General features: G+C 53.8%; 6 protein-coding genes and 1 non-coding gene across 7 annotated transcripts; 3 read left to right on the top strand and 4 right to left on the bottom strand.

Annotated features, from left to right (window-relative positions):
• The first annotated feature begins 1,783 nt into the window (after positions 1-1,783).
• B0H65DRAFT_2282 (putative carbamoyl-phosphate synthase arginine-specific large chain) lies at positions 1,784-5,810 on the top strand. The gene is made up of 3 exons (XM_062822148.1): positions 1,784-2,205; positions 2,300-5,358; positions 5,424-5,810. Exons 1-3 carry the CDS (start codon positions 1,866-1,868, stop codon positions 5,529-5,531), a joined length of 3,507 nt encoding a protein of 1,168 aa, XP_062685547.1. The 5' UTR covers positions 1,784-1,865; the 3' UTR covers positions 5,532-5,810.
• A 136-nt stretch (positions 5,811-5,946) lies between these two features.
• Positions 5,947-7,688, bottom strand: B0H65DRAFT_2309 (uncharacterized protein). Its single transcript, XM_062822175.1, has one exon. The coding sequence runs from the start codon at positions 7,298-7,300 to the stop codon at positions 6,074-6,076; it is 1,227 nt and encodes a 408-aa protein (XP_062685546.1). The 5' UTR covers positions 7,301-7,688; the 3' UTR covers positions 5,947-6,073.
• Positions 7,689-8,075: 387 nt separating this feature from the next.
• B0H65DRAFT_543516 (alpha/beta-hydrolase) lies at positions 8,076-10,269 on the top strand (the record flags this gene model as incomplete). Its single annotated transcript, XM_062829232.1, has 5 exons — positions 8,076-8,300; positions 8,383-8,707; positions 8,775-8,980; positions 9,050-9,479; positions 9,584-10,269. 5 exons carry the CDS (start codon positions 8,076-8,078, stop codon positions 10,267-10,269), a joined length of 1,872 nt encoding a protein of 623 aa, XP_062685545.1.
• Positions 10,270-10,635: 366 nt separating this feature from the next.
• B0H65DRAFT_t1 lies at positions 10,636-10,706 on the bottom strand. Its single transcript has one exon. It is a non-coding gene; the product is annotated as a tRNA-Gly (tRNA).
• A 13-nt stretch (positions 10,707-10,719) lies between these two features.
• Positions 10,720-13,400, bottom strand: B0H65DRAFT_447361 (NPL4 family-domain-containing protein). The gene is made up of 2 exons (XM_062825864.1): positions 11,418-13,400; positions 10,720-11,357 (listed from the first exon to the last, which is right to left on the bottom strand). The coding sequence occupies exons 1-2, from the start codon at positions 13,101-13,103 to the stop codon at positions 11,070-11,072; spliced, it is 1,974 nt and encodes a 657-aa protein (XP_062685544.1). The 5' UTR covers positions 13,104-13,400; the 3' UTR covers positions 10,720-11,069.
• Positions 13,401-13,666: 266 nt separating this feature from the next.
• On the top strand, positions 13,667-15,156 carry B0H65DRAFT_447358 (Sec62/63 complex, subunit Sec66). Its single transcript, XM_062825863.1, has 3 exons — positions 13,667-13,977; positions 14,049-14,350; positions 14,417-15,156. Exons 1-3 carry the CDS (start codon positions 13,872-13,874, stop codon positions 14,672-14,674), a joined length of 666 nt encoding a protein of 221 aa, XP_062685543.1. The 5' UTR covers positions 13,667-13,871; the 3' UTR covers positions 14,675-15,156.
• A 5-nt stretch (positions 15,157-15,161) lies between these two features.
• B0H65DRAFT_447355 (uncharacterized protein) lies at positions 15,162-16,731 on the bottom strand. The gene has a single exon (XM_062825862.1). It carries the CDS (start codon positions 16,285-16,287, stop codon positions 15,427-15,429), a length of 861 nt encoding a protein of 286 aa, XP_062685542.1. The 5' UTR covers positions 16,288-16,731; the 3' UTR covers positions 15,162-15,426.
• Positions 16,732-17,211: the final 480 nt, after the last annotated feature.

Genomic DNA, 17,211 nt, shown 5'->3' with positions numbered 1-17,211 from the left:
CGGCTGGGCCTGTGCCGTGGCCCTCCTTCGCCGGGATCCACGCACTTGGGCCCCGGAAGCCGCGGCGGGGGAGGACGGGCCCGGGCTGTTGCAACCGTGAACCTGAATGGGGTTACCCCCGCTCCCTCAGAGCCCCGGCCTGGGCGCTTGGGGATCCCCAACGCAACAGCAACGTGATGGGATGGATTTCGCCAGGTGCCAACGTCTTGGGGTGGCAGACTTGACATCATGGGTTGTCTTCAGAAAGGGGAATTTGAAATCGGTTTTGGAGATGGACTCGCACTGGATGTCCAGTTTTGTTTCTGAGTCACAGCTCAGAATGGGTAGTGTTTCCCCAATGAGAGGTCTTGACTTACACAAGTGGAAGCCTCAAGACTCACAAGAGTCCACCAACCACACCTCCGAACTCCAGGTGCGCCCGTCACCCATGTTCACCCAGGGACGTGAGTGAATATGGAATAAGCTTCCGGAATAGAATGAACCCCCGAAGTACTGTGAGATCATGGGATGGGGTCAGTAATTTGACTTGTGAACTAGCAGACCTGATATCAGTAAGGTTCCAGTGCTACAGCCGTCGAAATCCGGTCCGTGAGTCAAAGTATCCTTCTCGCAGGCGGCTTACTTACGTGGGGAATACAGCGAAGAATCTGAGCTCTTCATCAGCGAGGCGCTTCGAGTTGAGTCAGCCGCAGGAACACGTCAAAAGCGAGGGGATTTTGAAGATCAAACTATCGCCGAATATACTGGGATGGGGCCGCGATGACTCAACCAATCACATAACACGCGGGAATATCCTCTCCCGCCGAATCGCAACACGACGGGCAATTGGCCAATGACATGTCAGTTACACCCAATTCAGCCAGTTTCACCGCCAAGGTAGTCCAACTTTTTGGCGGGGTTTGGGTGTCCAAGAGACAATTTGGACGGGAGGTTGGAGGTCGTTGTAACCATTGACTCGGTACTAGCCGTCTCAGTGCCGTCCCGGGAGCTTGTGCCTGTTTGGGGTTTTGGAGAGCCACGGCCATGGCGTGCATGAGCGAACATCGGACAAAAGCACGACCGACTTCAGATGACACATGCAGCCTCTCGAGAATAGTTGACATGATGTTAGATAGACCGATGATGTTAGATAGTAGACAGGCATAGCGGTTGACGAGCGAGTCACAAGTCTGTCCAGTCACAAGCCAGTGGGTGAGCTTAAAATCGGATAAAAATGGGAATCTGGCAAAATGCGATAACTGCGCCGGGCATGATCCATGAAGCAGGACGCGATAGCATCGCAGGTCCATGGCAGGTCCATGGCAAGTCCCGCACTTCTCGACCGCAGAGGGCTCCGCTTCCGTTGTCGGAAGCCACCCACCGAGCTGATACCGGACGCGGCCCGTTTTGAAAATTTTCCAAAATTGTGTCACTTGTTCCCAGCCCGCCAGTGCCCGCCATTGCCCGGCAGATCGGGGCCTCATCGTCGATTCTGTTTGGTGAAAGAGTCACACCCGCCCACCAACAACCCACCCTGCCGCCGGCCCCGCCTTATCTCTTATCGGCGCTCCCCACAGCGGCCGGTTCTGGGAATTATTTGTCTGTCTCGTCTCTGCGCCGGGCACCATAACCAGTCACCGCGCTCCGTCCCTCCTTCCGTCCCACCTCTCCAGTCAAAAATAAAAGCGCGAAAATCCGAAAACACGGACGGGAGACCCGAGATTGAGTCAATTGGTCAATTGGTCAGGATCCGGGGTTAGCAGCTCCCTGTCAGGACTTGTTTGTTGATATACAAGACATCGGCCCCCCCGCCGCCCTCACGAGACCTTCAATTTCTTAGTCTTTCTTTATTCCCTTCTACAAACACCTCCCCACAATCGGACATAATGCTGTCGACCGTGCACAAGGCTGGCCGAGCTCCTGCTCTCCTCCGCCATGGTCGGCGGGTCCCCGTCCAGGCGTCCCAACTGAGGGCTTTCACCTCCGGCGCCCAGAACACCTCCATCTTCCAGACACAGGCCAACGCCGCCCAGAGGCTGTCCTCCCAGAAGAGGTGGCTCTCTGCCTCCGCTGCCGCGGCTGCTGCCAGCCAGCCCGCCCCCGACGCAAAGGCTTATATCCAGAGCGGCGTCGTCAAGCCCCGCGACCATGTCGACGTCAAGAAGGTGCTTGTTATCGGCTCCGGTGGTCTTGCCATTGGCCAGGCCGGCGAGTTCGACTACTCCGGTATGTCTATATCTTGGTGACTCAGTGATACTAGACACACAAACAAACAAACAAACAAACAAACAACAGTGCTGACCCTCCTCTACTCATCCAGGTTCTCAGGCGCTCAAGGCCCTTAAGGAGGCCGGTGTTGCTTCCGTGCTGATCAACCCCAACATCGCTACCATCCAGACCAACCACTCCCTCGCCGACGAGGTCTACTACCTCCCCGTCACCCCCGAGTACGTCGAGTACGTCATCCAGAGGGAGAAGCCCGATGGTATCTTCCTGTCCTTCGGTGGTCAGACCGCCCTCAACTTGGGTGTCCAGATGCAGAAGCTTGGCCTCTTCGAGAAGTACGGTGTCAAGGTTCTCGGTACCAGTGTCAGGACACTGGAGGTTTCTGAGGACAGAGATCTCTTCGCCAAGGCCCTTGAGGAGATCAACATCCCCATTGCCAAGTCCATCGCCGTTAACACCGTCGATGAGGCCCTCGACGCTGCCAACAAGATTGGCTACCCCATCATCGTCCGCGCTGCCTACGCCCTTGGTGGTCTCGGTTCCGGTTTCGCCCACAACGAGGAGGAGCTCCGCAACATGGCTGCTCGCTCCCTCACCCTCTCCCCCCAGATCTTGGTCGAGAAGTCCCTCAAGGGCTGGAAGGAGGTTGAGTACGAGGTCGTCCGTGATGCCAACAACAACTGCATTACTGTGTGCAACATGGAGAACTTCGACCCCCTCGGTATCCACACTGGTGACTCTATCGTCGTTGCTCCTTCCCAGACCCTCAGCGACGAGGAGTATCACATGCTCCGTTCCGCTGCCATCAAGATCGTCCGTCACTTGGGCGTCGTTGGTGAATGCAACGTCCAGTACGCTCTCCAGCCCGATGGCTTGGACTACCGTGTCATTGAGGTCAACGCCCGTCTTTCCCGCTCGTCTGCCCTCGCCTCCAAGGCTACCGGCTACCCCCTGGCCTACACTGCCGCCAAGATCGGTCTCGGCCACAGCCTTCCCGAGCTCCCCAACGCTGTCACCAAGACCACCACCGCCAACTTCGAGCCTTCTCTTGACTACATCGTCACCAAGATTCCCAGGTGGGATCTGTCCAAGTTCCAGCACGTCAAGCGCGACATTGGCTCTGCCATGAAGTCGGTTGGTGAGGTCATGGCTATCGGCCGTACCTTCGAGGAGTCTTTCCAGAAGGCTATCCGTCAGGTTGACCCCCGCTTCGTCGGTTTCCAGGGTGACAAGTTCGAGGATCTCGACTTCGAGCTCCAGAACCCTACCGACCGCCGCTGGTTGGCTGTTGGTCAGGCTATGCTCCACGAGAACTACACTGTTGACAAGATCCATGATCTGACCAAGATCGACAAGTGGTTCCTCTACAAGCTCCAGAACATCGTTGACTGCCAGAAGGAGATGCAACAGCTTGGCAGCCTCGAGGCCCTCAAGAAGGAGCACATCCTCAAGGCCAAGAAGCTCGGTTTCTCCGATAAGCAGATCGCCGTGGCTGTCAACAGCACTGAGGACCTTGTCCGCGCTGCCAGAAAGGAGTTCGGTATCAGGCCCTGGGTTAAGAAGATCGATACTCTGGCCGCCGAGTTCCCTGCTGACACCAACTACCTCTACACCACTTACAACGCCTCTTCCCACGACGTCACCTTCGAGGATAAGGGTACTGTCATTCTCGGCAGCGGTGTCTACCGTATCGGTTCCTCGGTCGAGTTCGATTGGTGCGCTGTCAGCGCCACCCAGGCCCTGAGGGCTATGGGCGAGAAGACCGTCATGATCAACTACAACCCCGAGACCTACTCTACCGATTTCGATACCGCTGATAAGCTTTACTTCGAGGAGCTTAGCTACGAGCGTGTCATGGATATCTATGAGCTCGAGAGCGCCTCTGGTGTTGTCGTCTCTGTCGGTGGCCAGCTTCCTCAGAACATTGCCCTCCGTCTCCAGGAGACTGGCAAGGCCCGCGTTCTCGGCACTGATCCCCGCGATATCGACCGTGCTGAGGACAGACAGAAGTTCTCTGAGATCCTCGACAGCATTGGCGTTGATCAGCCCGCCTGGAAGGAGCTCACCTCCGTCGAGGCTGCTGAGAAGTTCGCTGAGGAGGTTGGCTACCCCGTCCTTGTCCGTCCCTCTTACGTCCTCTCCGGTGCTGCCATGACCGTCATCCGCAGCAAGGAGGATCTCAAGGACAAGCTTGAGGCTGCCGCCAACGTTTCTCCCGAGCACCCCGTTGTTATCACCAAGTTCATCGAGGGCGCCCAGGAGATTGATGTTGATGGTGTTGCCTCTGAGGGTAACCTCATCCTCCACGCCGTCTCTGAGCACGTTGAGCAGGCTGGTGTTCACTCCGGTGATGCCACCCTCGTCCTCCCTCCCGCCAACCTTGACCAGACCACCATGGACCGCGTCAAGGAGATCGCCCAGAAGGTCGCCAAGGCCTGGAGGATCACTGGTCCCTTCAACATGCAGATCATCAAGGCTGATGATCCCGAGGGTGGCCTCCCGGCCCTCAAGGTCATCGAGTGCAACCTCCGTGCCTCTCGTTCGTTCCCCTTCGTTTCCAAGGTCCTCGGCGTCAACTTCATCGACGCTGCTACCAAGGCCCTTGTTGGCAAGAACGTCCCCGAGCCCACTGATCTCATGGCTGTCAAGCGTGACTACGTCGCCACCAAGGTTCCCCAGTTCTCCTGGACCCGTCTTGCTGGTGCCGACCCCTTCCTCGGCGTCGAGATGTCCTCTACCGGTGAGATGGCCTGCTTCGGCAAGGATCTCGTCGATGCCTACTGGGCTTCTCTCCAGTCCGCCATGAACTTCCGCGTTCCCGAGCCCGGTGAGGGTCTCCTCTTCGGTGGTGACCTCAGCAAGAGCTGGTTGCCCACCATCGTCGACTACCTCAGCCCTCTTGGCTACAAGCTCTACGCCGCCGACAACGAGGTCAAGCAGTTCCTCGAGTCCTCTGCCAAGACCAAGATTGACGTCGAGGTCATTGCCTTCCCCACCGATGACAAGCGTGCCCTTCGTGAGGTCTTCGCCAAGAACAACATCCGTGGTGTCTTCAACCTTGCCCAGGCCCGTGGCAAGACCATCTTCGATGTTGACTACGTCATGCGTCGTAACGCCGTCGACTTCGGCGTTCCTCTCTTCATGGAGCCCCAGGTAAGCTTCACTACTGACCCTTCATTTCCCGGTGACTGAAAGCTAACGTTTTCTTCCTCCCCTAGACCGCTATGCTTTTCGCCCAGTGCATGGCCGAGAAGCTGCCCCGCCCCGAGGGTATCCCCTCTGAGGTCCTCAGGTGGTCCGAGTTCATTGGCGGCAAGCCTTTGTAAATGACATGATACCATTCTGTTTGATTGTTTTTCTTTCTACCTTTTGAAGACGTGTTCAAAAAAGAAAAATCACGCATGGGGGGTGTCAAAAGTCATTTTCAACAACTCATAAAAAGGGCGTTTGGTTGTGGAAAGGTTTTGGATCTAGATCCATGTGGATGTCTCTATAAGCGGGAAAAGGAATCGGTGTTAGTTCTTGTTTGTTCATTTGCTTGGAACATTTTCTTCTTTCTTTGCTGTTTAGATGTTGTTGATATGTGTACAGGACGAAATTTTCATCCTATCTAATCATTCAATCTTCTACGGTGTCAGGTGTGCGATAGTACCCCATATGTAGTAGCTTTTTTTTTATCCTTTTCTCTCTTCAAAGCACGTACCCCACTTTTCATCATCACAACTGTTGAAAATATTTCGGCAATGTATGTGTGGTGCGTGTTTTGAGCAGAGAAAGAGACATGAATCTATTGCTGTATGGTGCTGTGCATAGCATCAACTTGCTCGATGGCATTGCAAGACGGGATAAAACCACGTGTGCAACCTCTTCAATCATGTTCCTCCTCCGTCAACCCAGGACATCCATCCATCTCGGCATCATCATACTTAGCCTTACACCAGAAGCAATAGTGATGCTTGTCGCGCATGTACTGCACCAAGCGCCGTAACCGCTCATCAGGGCTAAGAGCGTTGAACTCGTCCAGTTCCGGATCCTCTTCGTCGAGATCCTCCGCCATTACGTACGTGTTCCATGGCTTATGAACGGTAGTAGTATCCTTACCCAGAGCATGCTTGTCGTCCATATCCAGCTCGTCATCGACATACGTAGGCAATCGCGTGGAGGAGAGTAAGCTGCTCTGCTCCAGGTCATACCGCATCCTACGCTCGCGCTCGGCCTCCTCACGGGAGCGGACGAGGCCGCGGTAGACGACGGGGATGGAGCGAAGTGGCCGGGATGAGTTGGTACGAGTTTTCCTCCTCCTTTCTTGAGAATCACCGCCATCGTCATCATCCCGCTCCTCACTTTTCTGCACTTCCCCCTCACCACCGCCCTTTTCACCGCAACCACCCACCTCATTCTCATAATCCTCATCCATCCCCTCCGCCACCTTCTGCGCAGCAACCACCTGCCTCTCTAGCCTCGCCTCCTCCCTCTCCCTCCTCACCCTTTCACGATACCCTTCCTCATCCACCCTCGCCTTCTTGGCCATCTCCCCGGCCGCCTCCGCCGCCTCCCGCAGCTTGCGCTTCCGCTCGCTCTCCAGCCCGATACCCTCGCGCCCGTCCTTGATGCTGATTTTGATGGGCTCCGTCCGAGCGTCACTTGAGGTACCAGACTTGGCGCCAGCGCCTAGAGCACTGCCGGGGACGAAACCCATTTTGGCCATCATTGCTAGTCCTTTGCTTTTTGTTGTTGTTGCTGTAGGAAGGGGTGGTGCTGCTGACGAAGGGGAAGTGGAAGATGGTGTTGTTGTTGATGAAGGGGGGCCAATGACTTTGCTAAACAGAGAGGTCGACAGCGCGGCTTCCCGACGGGCTTCCTCCTCGGCTGCGAGCTCGGCTTTGGATTTGACGCGGCCGCGGATCTCACCTTCGCGTTGGAGACGGAGGCGGCGCTGGAGGGAGGTCTCGATGGGCTTTTTTCCACTTTTGCTGGAGGTTGTTGTGGTGGAGGAGGGTTCGTCGGTGAAAGTCATTTTCATGTAGTCGTCTTCGGAGTCGGAGTCGGCGCCGGCGCCGGCGGTGGTGGAGGGGTCTTTGGTTGTTGATGACATTTTTGGGTGGTGGGTAAAGTAGATTTGTGAGTCTCGGTTCGGTGAGTTATCAGTTTTGTAGTAGTCGAAGAGTTCTTGCGAATGTTCTACTTGAATTTGACGAAAAGGTGAGGTTGTGCTGTGATGTTGACGTCCGTTGTTGGAGGGGGTGATGTTTGGTGCAGGTTTTGGTTGCTGCTACAAAAAATTGGTGGAGAATATTGAGTGCCGTCCCGCCGCCATTGAGTGCACTTGCACCATCCGATCTTGAACTTTACATCACACAATTCTAAGTACAACGGCATCTATCGAAACACCATGGAATTTCCTCATCCGCATTGCCGTCGCATTGGCTTTACCATTTGAGATTACGAATTGACTGAGCCCTTCTGAACTCGTTATCTAACAGATACCTTGGCCGCTGATTCTCCCAGTTCAACGATTGGCGACTCCGTACAGGCAGGCCAGACGCAAACAGCAACGCCCTATTTCTTCTTGCTTTTCCTTTGCTTTTTTGTTCCTATATATCTTGAGTTGTACCATGAAGCAATTAAACATGCCGATACTGGCGATTCATCTCATGATCACCCTATAGCTTCCGAGTGCTGGTGGCCGCCTTAGACACGCAGATCGCCTCGTGGTTCGCCTATCCCGACACAGTATATAAACTTCCTGATACCCCGCCCATTCCCTTACTGTTATGACCACCCTCGTCGGGCATCTCATGTTAAGCAGCCCAGTCTTTTGACCCGTACTTATTCGGTAACTGAAAGATGGCGCGTAGTCCTATGCTACGATGACCAGATCTCGCGAGGAATACGCCGATGAACGAGCACCATTGCTTGTTACACATCAGGCGAGTTACACCGCACCAAGAGAGCCAAACTCCGAGGTGGCCGCGAAAGCATCATGGCTTCATCCTTCGCAAAGGCAACCCATCGCTCTACTTTTATCGATAATCTTGACTGCATTCGTCATTGCTGGCGCTTTGCTCACTTCCATTACTCTTCGAGACGGAAAGGTAAGTATAGTTAATCCTCCAAGCCAGACCACTCCACCACTTGATTGTTCCAGAATTAATCAACCACAAAATATCTTAAAAGGAGCACAATGGACCCCCACCGCCAATAGTCACCCTCACTTACACCAGCTACGAGGGCATACGTCTCTCCAATGGCGTCAATGCTTTCCTAGGGATGCGTTATGCTGCCCCTCCGCTTGGAGATCTACGCTGGCGAGCACCAGTTGAGCCAAAGAGAACCGACACCGTCGAGAAGGCTGACCAGTTCGGCCCCATATGTCTCGGAGCTGGTGTCAGTGCACCTTTTCCTGGTCAGGACGAGGACTGTCTTTTTGTGAACGTGTGGGCTCCGGCAAATGCTACGGAAAAGTCGAAGTTACCTGTTTGGGATTTTATTGGGGGAGGCGGTAAGTCGCCCAGAATCAAGATATCAGGATGTATAGTGAAGAGACATGTTGCTGACTCTTTCCGAAGGTTACAATGCCCTCACTAATGCTAATTGGAACGGAAGTGAGGTCGTTGAGAAGTCCGGCCACAACATCGTCATGCTAGACTTCAACTATCGGGTTGGGATGTGGGGATTCCTCGCCAGCCAGAGGGTGAAAGATGACGGTGACTTGAATGTCGGCCTGCTCGACCAGCGGATGCTGCTTACTTGGGTAAAGAAACATATATCCACGGTATGTCATCACGTATTTTCTCCCTAGACTCATCACCAGAGGCCTCTCGACTGACCCATACATCGGCAGTTTGGCGGAGACCCCGACCATGTAGTCATCCACGGTGCATCCGCAGGAGCAGGCTCTGTGGTGATGCATCTATTGGCATATGGCGGCCGTAACGACAACCTCTTCGTGGGTGCCATGTCCGAGTCGCTCTTCTTCCCAGCACAGCCGTATGTGCGAGAGCTTGAATACCAGTTCGACCGATTAGCACAGCAGGTTGGCTGTTCCGGAGTCACTCCGGAAGAGCAACTCACTTGTTTACGGACCCAGGACGTCACCTCGTTGCAAGCAGCTAATCACGCCCAACATTTCCCGGGCCGTGATGGTCCACTCCTACCGATTTTCTACTGGACTCCATGCGTGGACGGTGACTTCTTGCAAGACCTCCCTTACCGGCTTATTCAAAGGGGTCGTCTCTTGAATGTTCCGATTTTTTTCGGTACCAACACGGATGGTATGTGTGCTCATATGTTTATCCAAAAATTCCCAATTCCGCTCAGTCTTGATTTCGATACCACCTCACTAACCATAAGCCCCTCCTCCCTTAAAAAAAAACAGAAGGATCAGTCTTCGCCTACAACTCCCTCACGCCCTCCGACCTAACCTCCTTCTTCACCACCAACTACCCCCATCTCACCCCCTCCGACACGCGCCAGATCCTCTCCCTCTACCCACAACTGCCTCCCTTACCGAACCGCAATCCCTGGTATCCAACCACCAGCCTCGCCTACGGGGAAGCCACGTTCATCTGTCCCTCCAATAACTTTCTCGACGCTTTCGTTTCATTTTCTTCATATTCCAACAAGAACCAAACAGAAAGAACCAACAAAGTCTTCGCCTACCGCTTCAACGTCCACGACTTTACCCTCCAGGCCGCCGGCCTCGGCGTCCCCCACCTCTTCGACGCGGCCGCCATTTTTGGGCCGGACAACATCAGCGGGTTCGGGGCCGGGTCCGGGAGTTCTTACAAGACGTATAACGCACCAATCGTGAACATGTTCATGGCGTACTGGATTAGCTTTGTGAGGACGTTGGATCCGAATACGTTCAGGGAGGGGGGCAGTGCTGAGTGGGGGAGTTGGGAGTCTCGTGGTGAGGAGAACAGAAGTCGGAAGAAGAGGAAGAGGTTGCTGGTGGAATTGGGAAATACGAGGATGGAGGAGGTGGGGGATGGGGAGAGGGATAGATGTCGGTTTTGGGAGACGTTGGGGGATCGGCTGGAGCAGCTTCGAGGGGTATCATGAGGTGATCTTGTTGGTCTACTCGGTTATTAGTTGATTTCGTGAATGGGATAACATTTGACTAAGCAGGTCTTGGGTGATTATCTTGTGATTCGATATGGCGATATGTGGTTCTTGCCGAGTAAAGAATGATTGAATTGAAGAAGGGTGAAGAGCTAGTTAAGAAACGAGTAAACAAAAGACTGATAAGTGGATGAAGAAAATGTGAAGATAGGAGAAAGAAAAGCGATTGGAGAATGTGAGAAAGGAGGAAAAGAAGGAATAACAACTGAAATGTGAAGAATCAGGAAAGAAAAAAAGTGAAGAAACTGAATTAACGAGAGAGGAGAATCTCTCACTGTTGGCGATAGGTGCAAAAGAAAAACGAAATGCGCCAGCCGCGAATCGAACGCGGGGCCCATCGATGGCAACGATGGATTTTACCACTAAACCACTGGCGCTTTTTGTTGTTATTGACAAAATAGCACAGAACTTGTGTTCGAGAACCACAATGCAACATAATCAGGAGCTTTTGCAATGCTAGACTAGGACACCTTTTCCATTTCACAACCCCGTTCGTCTGAGTTCATGCTCAATTCATGTCTATTTTCCCTCGAAGCAGCAAAATCAACGCCAATGCGTCCATTGTATGTTCTCCATGTATTCCACGAATGTGGGACAGAGTAAGCATCGCCGTGAATGAAGCCTCAAGCCCTGTGTTCCCGTTGGTTAAAAGGCCTGACCCTCTAGTTGCCTTCCTAGCATTCGAAGTTATCCGTGACATCCTAAGGCCATGCGTCTCCTCAATCCACATCCATCGAGTCCTATTCGGGAGGTGGCGGGCGATGTTCGTTCAGCCTGACAGCAGCAAAACGCTTAGCAAGTGGTTCATCGGTCGAGTTGTGGTTCCTTTGCATCAATGGGTGGTGGCTGAGGTGGGATCTGTCAACCGAGGGGGAAGTAGCATCCTCAGTTCTGGGGCGCTTGGGAAGTCTCTCACCAGTGGATTCCAAGATCATGTGCAGGGTCCTCCACCCCTCTGTCGCCCGAAGTTGGAAGGCGTCGGCAAGGTCATGTTGTGTTGCTACGCGGCAAAGGAGTGCCTCCTCATCCTGTAAAAAAAAATGAATCAATACTTTGTCTGCGACCAAGCAGGAACGCGGTGAACTAACCTTGGACAGTACGCTCATCTGCCGGATAAAGCAGAGCAAGTGGAAGTTGCTAACGTCGAATTGGTCGGACTTTTGGTTCACCTTAAGAATCTTTGCTACTGCCGAGGCTTCCTGGGCTTCTCCAACAAATTCGCGATTGGCGATAGGGAAGCCGTCATTTGTGAATACCGGCTTCGGACTTTCGGGGAAACCATGGGTCAAGGTGACGAAGAGATACTCGACCGGGAATGCAGGCTTCGCATTCTCCTGGACATTTGCTCCGTACTCGTTGATCTTGCGATAGAACACCTCGGGGATGTATCGTGTCCTGCTGACTGAGCCATCGTCCTCCTCCTCTTCACGCACCAACATTTGACCGGGGTCCGTGGAAGGTTCAATGATGTCAGCCCTGACCATCTCGACCGCATCATTGGACATCTGGTACGCCGAGATTGAGATTTCGCCCTCCTCGTTGCCAGAGATGACACAGGTGACAAAGTTGGAGCCGAACCGACCTGTGTCGCTCCACTTGGTAGCCTTCGGATGCTGTGCCTGGAGCCTCGCCGCAAAGCAAATCTCCTGAGCTGCGAGGAAGTAGGAATCGGTGTGTCTCTTGCAAATGGCGCTTCCGTCACCCTTGCCAGCGTCGAGGAGATCCGTCCAGATTACACCCACAGGCTCCAGCCCGCATAGTCTTGCTACCTCGTTGACATCCTTCTCGTTTTCCCACGCGTTGAGAGTTACACCGTCGATCTCGTCAACCTGCGGTGGTTCATAGATGGCTTCCACGACAGCCTTAACGCCGAGCGGAACAACGTCGTATTCGAGATATTTGCCGTAGAGGATACCAAGCCGTTGGCATCCGGTCATACGCCAGGGATTGAGGAACTTGTCGATGATCTGGGGCGTCGCGAACTCGACGTGGTCCACCATTCTGAATGGCTGGGGCTGGAGAGTGATGGCGCTGGGCTGGCATTTTGTGCAGATACCTTCAGGCCATTGAGGATGGCCCGATGGACAGTCCCGCTTGACTCTGTAATAGGGTTCGACAAGCGGGGGAATAAACGAAGCACCAAGCTCGGGCTTGTTTGTCGCCGAGTTGATTTTGCGGAGGTATGCGTGTACTGACATGTACTTGATCTTCTTCTCCTCGAGATACTTTGCGTTAAAGGGATCAAGGGGCATGCAGTAATCGCACATGCCCTTGGGTCCGTGGCGGCACATCTTGTGATCGCGTCCCCTCGGGATCTTCCCGTCGCGCTTGTCTAGCCGATCATCCAAAGGCGACTGCCTCACCGTTTCCCACGGGTTCTTGATATGTTCATGCGGAGATGTCAGCGGAGGCGGGTCGATGGGCAGGTCTTCTGCAGGTAGGATCGGTTTGCCGTTGAGGCGGTTCGTGGATGACAGCACGCTGGATTTGGTGGCTTCGCCGTTGCCTGGACCGTCGGTCGCGGCATCATTGTGCTTGTATGTGACGAAGATAAGATCGCCATGGTTAAGTCCAATCTGGCTGACTTTGAACTTTGCTACCTCGCTGAGGTTCTTGGCGTCGCTGCCGGTCGGATGGTTCGAAAGTGTAATTGTTTTCGGGTCAACAGTCGGGGGAAGCTTGGGAAGGAGTTGACGGCCAAGATCCGCAAAGGTATCATCTTTCTCGACCGTCAGGCGGAGCATGCCATCGGGACCGCGTAACCTCAACAACATGGTGGGCGGGCTGGAAAAAGGTGACGTCGGGGTGGGTGTTGTTGTTTGGTGAGGATTCCGAAATCTGGATTTAAATGTATCGCAGGCGATATGTGGAACTGTATGACGGGAATATCTGTGTTTGCGCAAAACCTGTAAGGTCACGCCAGGTTCTCGGACTCGGGGTGAAGGCGTGACTGGTGACGGGAACTGGGTGCCGTGGTGATCGGGGAATGCAGTGTTGGTGGATTGTTTGGCAGACGGGATCCAATGGCGGGGAGCTCCAACGCAACGCTGTACGATAGCTTCAAGCGTTCGTCATACGTTGTGCCTGGGCGGCGGGAGTGCTGGGGCGTGCTGGGGCGTGCTGGGAAGTGCTGAGCAATCGAGGCATGGGTTTCCAGAAGAGCCAAGAACTCCCGGTCCCACGTCAAGAGATGCCGGCCGGCAAGCCCCGCACCCCACAAGAGTGACGGAAAGGGGCTGTAGATCGCGGCAGGCATTTTGCGGCATGGGCCCTTGCCATTCAGATGAAGCCAGCACGCGCCAAGCCCAGAAATTCCATTGTCATGCTCCCCTGCCGCGCTGCACCGCTGCAGTTGTCAAGGTGTTCTTTCCAGGCACGGGCACCGCATTTGATAAGGGAAGCTCGATTGCGTTGCCGTGACCAACACTCATACAACCGCACATTCACCACCAACCTTGTCACTCTAGTCGCTCGATTCCTTCTAGAGTAGAGAATACAGACTTCATTTCTCGTCCGTCAATTGACACACTCCATCCCGAAACATGTTCAGCCTCGACTGGCGGGGGCTTGTGCTCCCCTTCGCCTATCTGATTGTCCTGACGGGCACCTTCATGACCTTTTCCACAATCTACCGCAAGAGGAAAGCCCGTATGTAACCTCTCTACCCAAATATTCTTGTCCTACCCAGGACGGAAAGCTAACCTTGCTGATTCTTCCAGAACAAAGCGCAAACCTCGCACCATGGTTCGGCCCTCACCTCCAGCGCAACGTCTATCTGTCACTCCTCCACATGGAGCCCGAGACCGGATCCGAGAAGGCCCCTAAAGTATCCGAAAGTGTGCTCCGGGCGGCTCTGCTGCGCCGTGCCGTCGAAGACATCCACCGCATTATCCAGATTCGTGCCGCCAAGGCCGCCTGCAGCTCTCTTCTACAACGTGGAAGCATCGGCGATGACCTGTGGCAAAGGTTCCAGCGCGCCGAGAAGGAGATGGAGGAAGAGCTTCGTGATGTTGTTATGGAGGTATGTGCTTCTTTGCAGAGCGTTACGGTGTTTGGGGTCCAGAAATGCTAACGTCAAACCCTTCAGGCCAACGCACTCGCTCCCAACTGGGGACAGAGCATCTTCCAAACCGCCAACGAGATTGCCGCCAACACCGTGCTGCGCGAGCGCCTCGACGAGATCCAGGCTCAGGTGACACAGGAGAAGGAGTGGTGGGAGAAGCGCAGGGCCACCGTCAGAAGCGAGTTCATGAAGGAACTGGAAGGAGAGGAGACTGGTACTGGTACCCCTGTTGACTCCAGCTCGGTCACCTCATCGCCGTCGAGGAAGAAGGGCAAGAACTAGAGGTCACGTCCTAGCGATCGGTGCATGAGAGTGACGTGAGCATCTCGCAAAGAGATCTCCGGGGTGGCTGCACAATACGGAGAGAGGTACGGGAGGGCAGGGCAGTGTGGGGTGTGTTGGGAAAGCAGTTGCATTCTTCCATGGCGTTTATGGGTTGGGACCTGCAGCAAAATATTCGAGGGTATACTTTTTTTGCTTCTTCAGGTCGTTTGCGGGTCTTGGTCGAGATACAGTACAACCCACAGCGTCCTCGGTTTGGGATTATTACGTAGACTTCAATACGTATGTTGATCAATACGAGAATGGAAGCGAACCAGGCCTCAGCTTGGATAGTTTGAATGTGGTATATTGCAAACTATTCTACGGTCTAGGTACAATCTAATGCTGGTTTGTTTGTTAGCTTGGTACTCCTGGTATACTGGACGAGATCTATCCCGAATTGTCCTAAACCTCACAAAGATAAAATGAACGGCTAGGTACGGTTCAGAAAGCCATTAACAAGATTGATCATGGAACGAAACGAATGGATTAGATATAAAAACGCCCAGGGAAGTTGACCCGAGGTCTCGAGTTAACAAACAAACCATTCAGTATTGGACTGTATGTATCGATGTCACCGAACACCAGCGCTCTTTTAGTAGCTAACCTGCCTGGCCATCTAAATAGACCTCTTCCAAGCGAGTCCTTCGGAAACTCCAAAACAATCTTGCCCGTCTTTGATATCCCTACCCATTGCAACAACCACTGTCAACCTAAAAATACCAACCCATCTTCCTCCTGATCTCATCCAACTCATCCTCCGCTTTCCTGAACTTCCTCTCCGTCTCCGCAATATCCTCATCCGTCGTCCCTGTCGTCGTCGACTTTAACAACTCCGATATGTAGGCCGACATGCCCCCCGCTCCTTCGTTTCCCATGCTGGCCATGATAGGCGAGCTCATAACCTTTGAGAATAATGCTCGTTGTTGCTCCGTTTGCTGCCCACCACCCATTTCCAAATCCGTACTATCCATCTCCATAGCGTCATCATCATCATCATCATCATCAATCTGCCCCCCACCCCCGTTCTTTTCCCCCGTCCCCATATTCAAATCCAAGCCCAAGCCCACCCAGCCGCTCAACGAAGAAGCCGAAGAAGGCAACGGTGGACTCTCACACCCCCTCAACCCAATAAACCGTCCAATCCGCCTCCTCTTCTCCTCAATCCCCATGCCCGCCGGCCACGACACCGGACAAGGGTAGTGCGCCGTCCACTGGCACGGCGTGCGCTGGTGGTAGAAACTCGCTAGTCGGTCCAGCTGGTCGTCGGTCAGCAGCCAGAAGTTGAGCAAGGTCTGGGGGAACTCGGGGTGGACGGTGCCGGAGGTTAGTTGGACGAGGGGAGCGAGGGGGAGGGCGAGTTGGCGGAGTTTGGAGGCGAAGGTTGGGGAGAGGAGGGAGCGGCGGGTTGTTAGTGTTGGGTTTGGCTGCTGTGGAAAGGGTTGCTGTGAGGGTTGTTGGGTGGGTGGTTTTGATGATGCTCCTGGTGTTGTTCCTGTCGAGGGGGGAGGTGGTGGACGGTGGTGATGACCCCGGGGGTTGGTAGGTTGTTGACCTGGGTGTTGGTTGGACATTGTGCTTCTTGTTGTCTCTTTCCCCTGAAATAGGAAGTGAACGGGTTTCTTGTTGTGAGGGCAGAACAACGATGCTGGCTAGATTGTCCACAGATCGTCGCAGTTCCTAGTTTCGCTAGCTCTTGCTCGGGGGGTCAAGAGGAGGAGCCCAGGGGTTTAAGTACTAAAAAACGAGTAGGACCTGAAGAGGATATATGAGATGACAAGCTCCCGGTGAACGACCGGCTCGTGACTAACAGGTCTTCTCAACGTCGGCGCTCGTTTGTGAAGGGGTGTGAATGCGATCCGATCATAAGCGAATAGGGTTGACGGGGAAAACAGAAGAGGGGGATCCGTAATGAGTAAATAGGTAGGTAGGTAGGTATTGAGGAACATATAATAATAACTGAGGCAGTGAAGGCCTTTTTTCTCGTCCCTTTCGTCGGTTCGGCTAGTGCACCCGTCTGTCGTTGCGGCAGAGTATAATGTAGAATGAATAGCTGCCAGCAGCAGCAGCAGCCTGTAGTATGATTTCTTTTTTCTCTTTTTGGCTATTTTGTACTCTCCCACAATGGACTTTGTAAAGAGGAAGAAGAAGAAGGGCTACGGGATGACCTGCTGTTTCATTTGTGCTGCTGCGAAAACCGACGACGACGACGACCCTTTTTGGACACACGAACGAAACGAAACGAAGGAGAAGCAATTTGGCAACAGGAAAGGATTAAACAGCCAGCGAAGAGTGACCGCCGTCCTCTTGTAGGTATTGCTCACGAAAGCATGTCATTCATGTCCTTTGGCGAGAAAAAGCCGCTGGGGATTTCCAGAAGCAGCAAAGGTAGGTGGTAAAAGCTGGGATGCCGCCATCTTCTTTTCTTTGTCTTCCTTTTTTGAGTCGATATCTGTTCAATTTACGCCAGCCGCCCGCCTCCTCTTTGTCTCTCTTCT

This window comes from Neurospora tetraspora, assembly GCF_033439725.1.
Source record: "Neurospora tetraspora strain CBS 560.94 chromosome Unknown B0H65scaffold_1, whole genome shotgun sequence".
NCBI classification, from domain to species: Eukaryota; Fungi; Ascomycota; class Sordariomycetes; order Sordariales; family Sordariaceae; genus Neurospora; species Neurospora tetraspora.
Note: the sequence above shows the minus strand (reverse complement) of the source record. Positions and strands in the feature narration are given on the sequence as shown.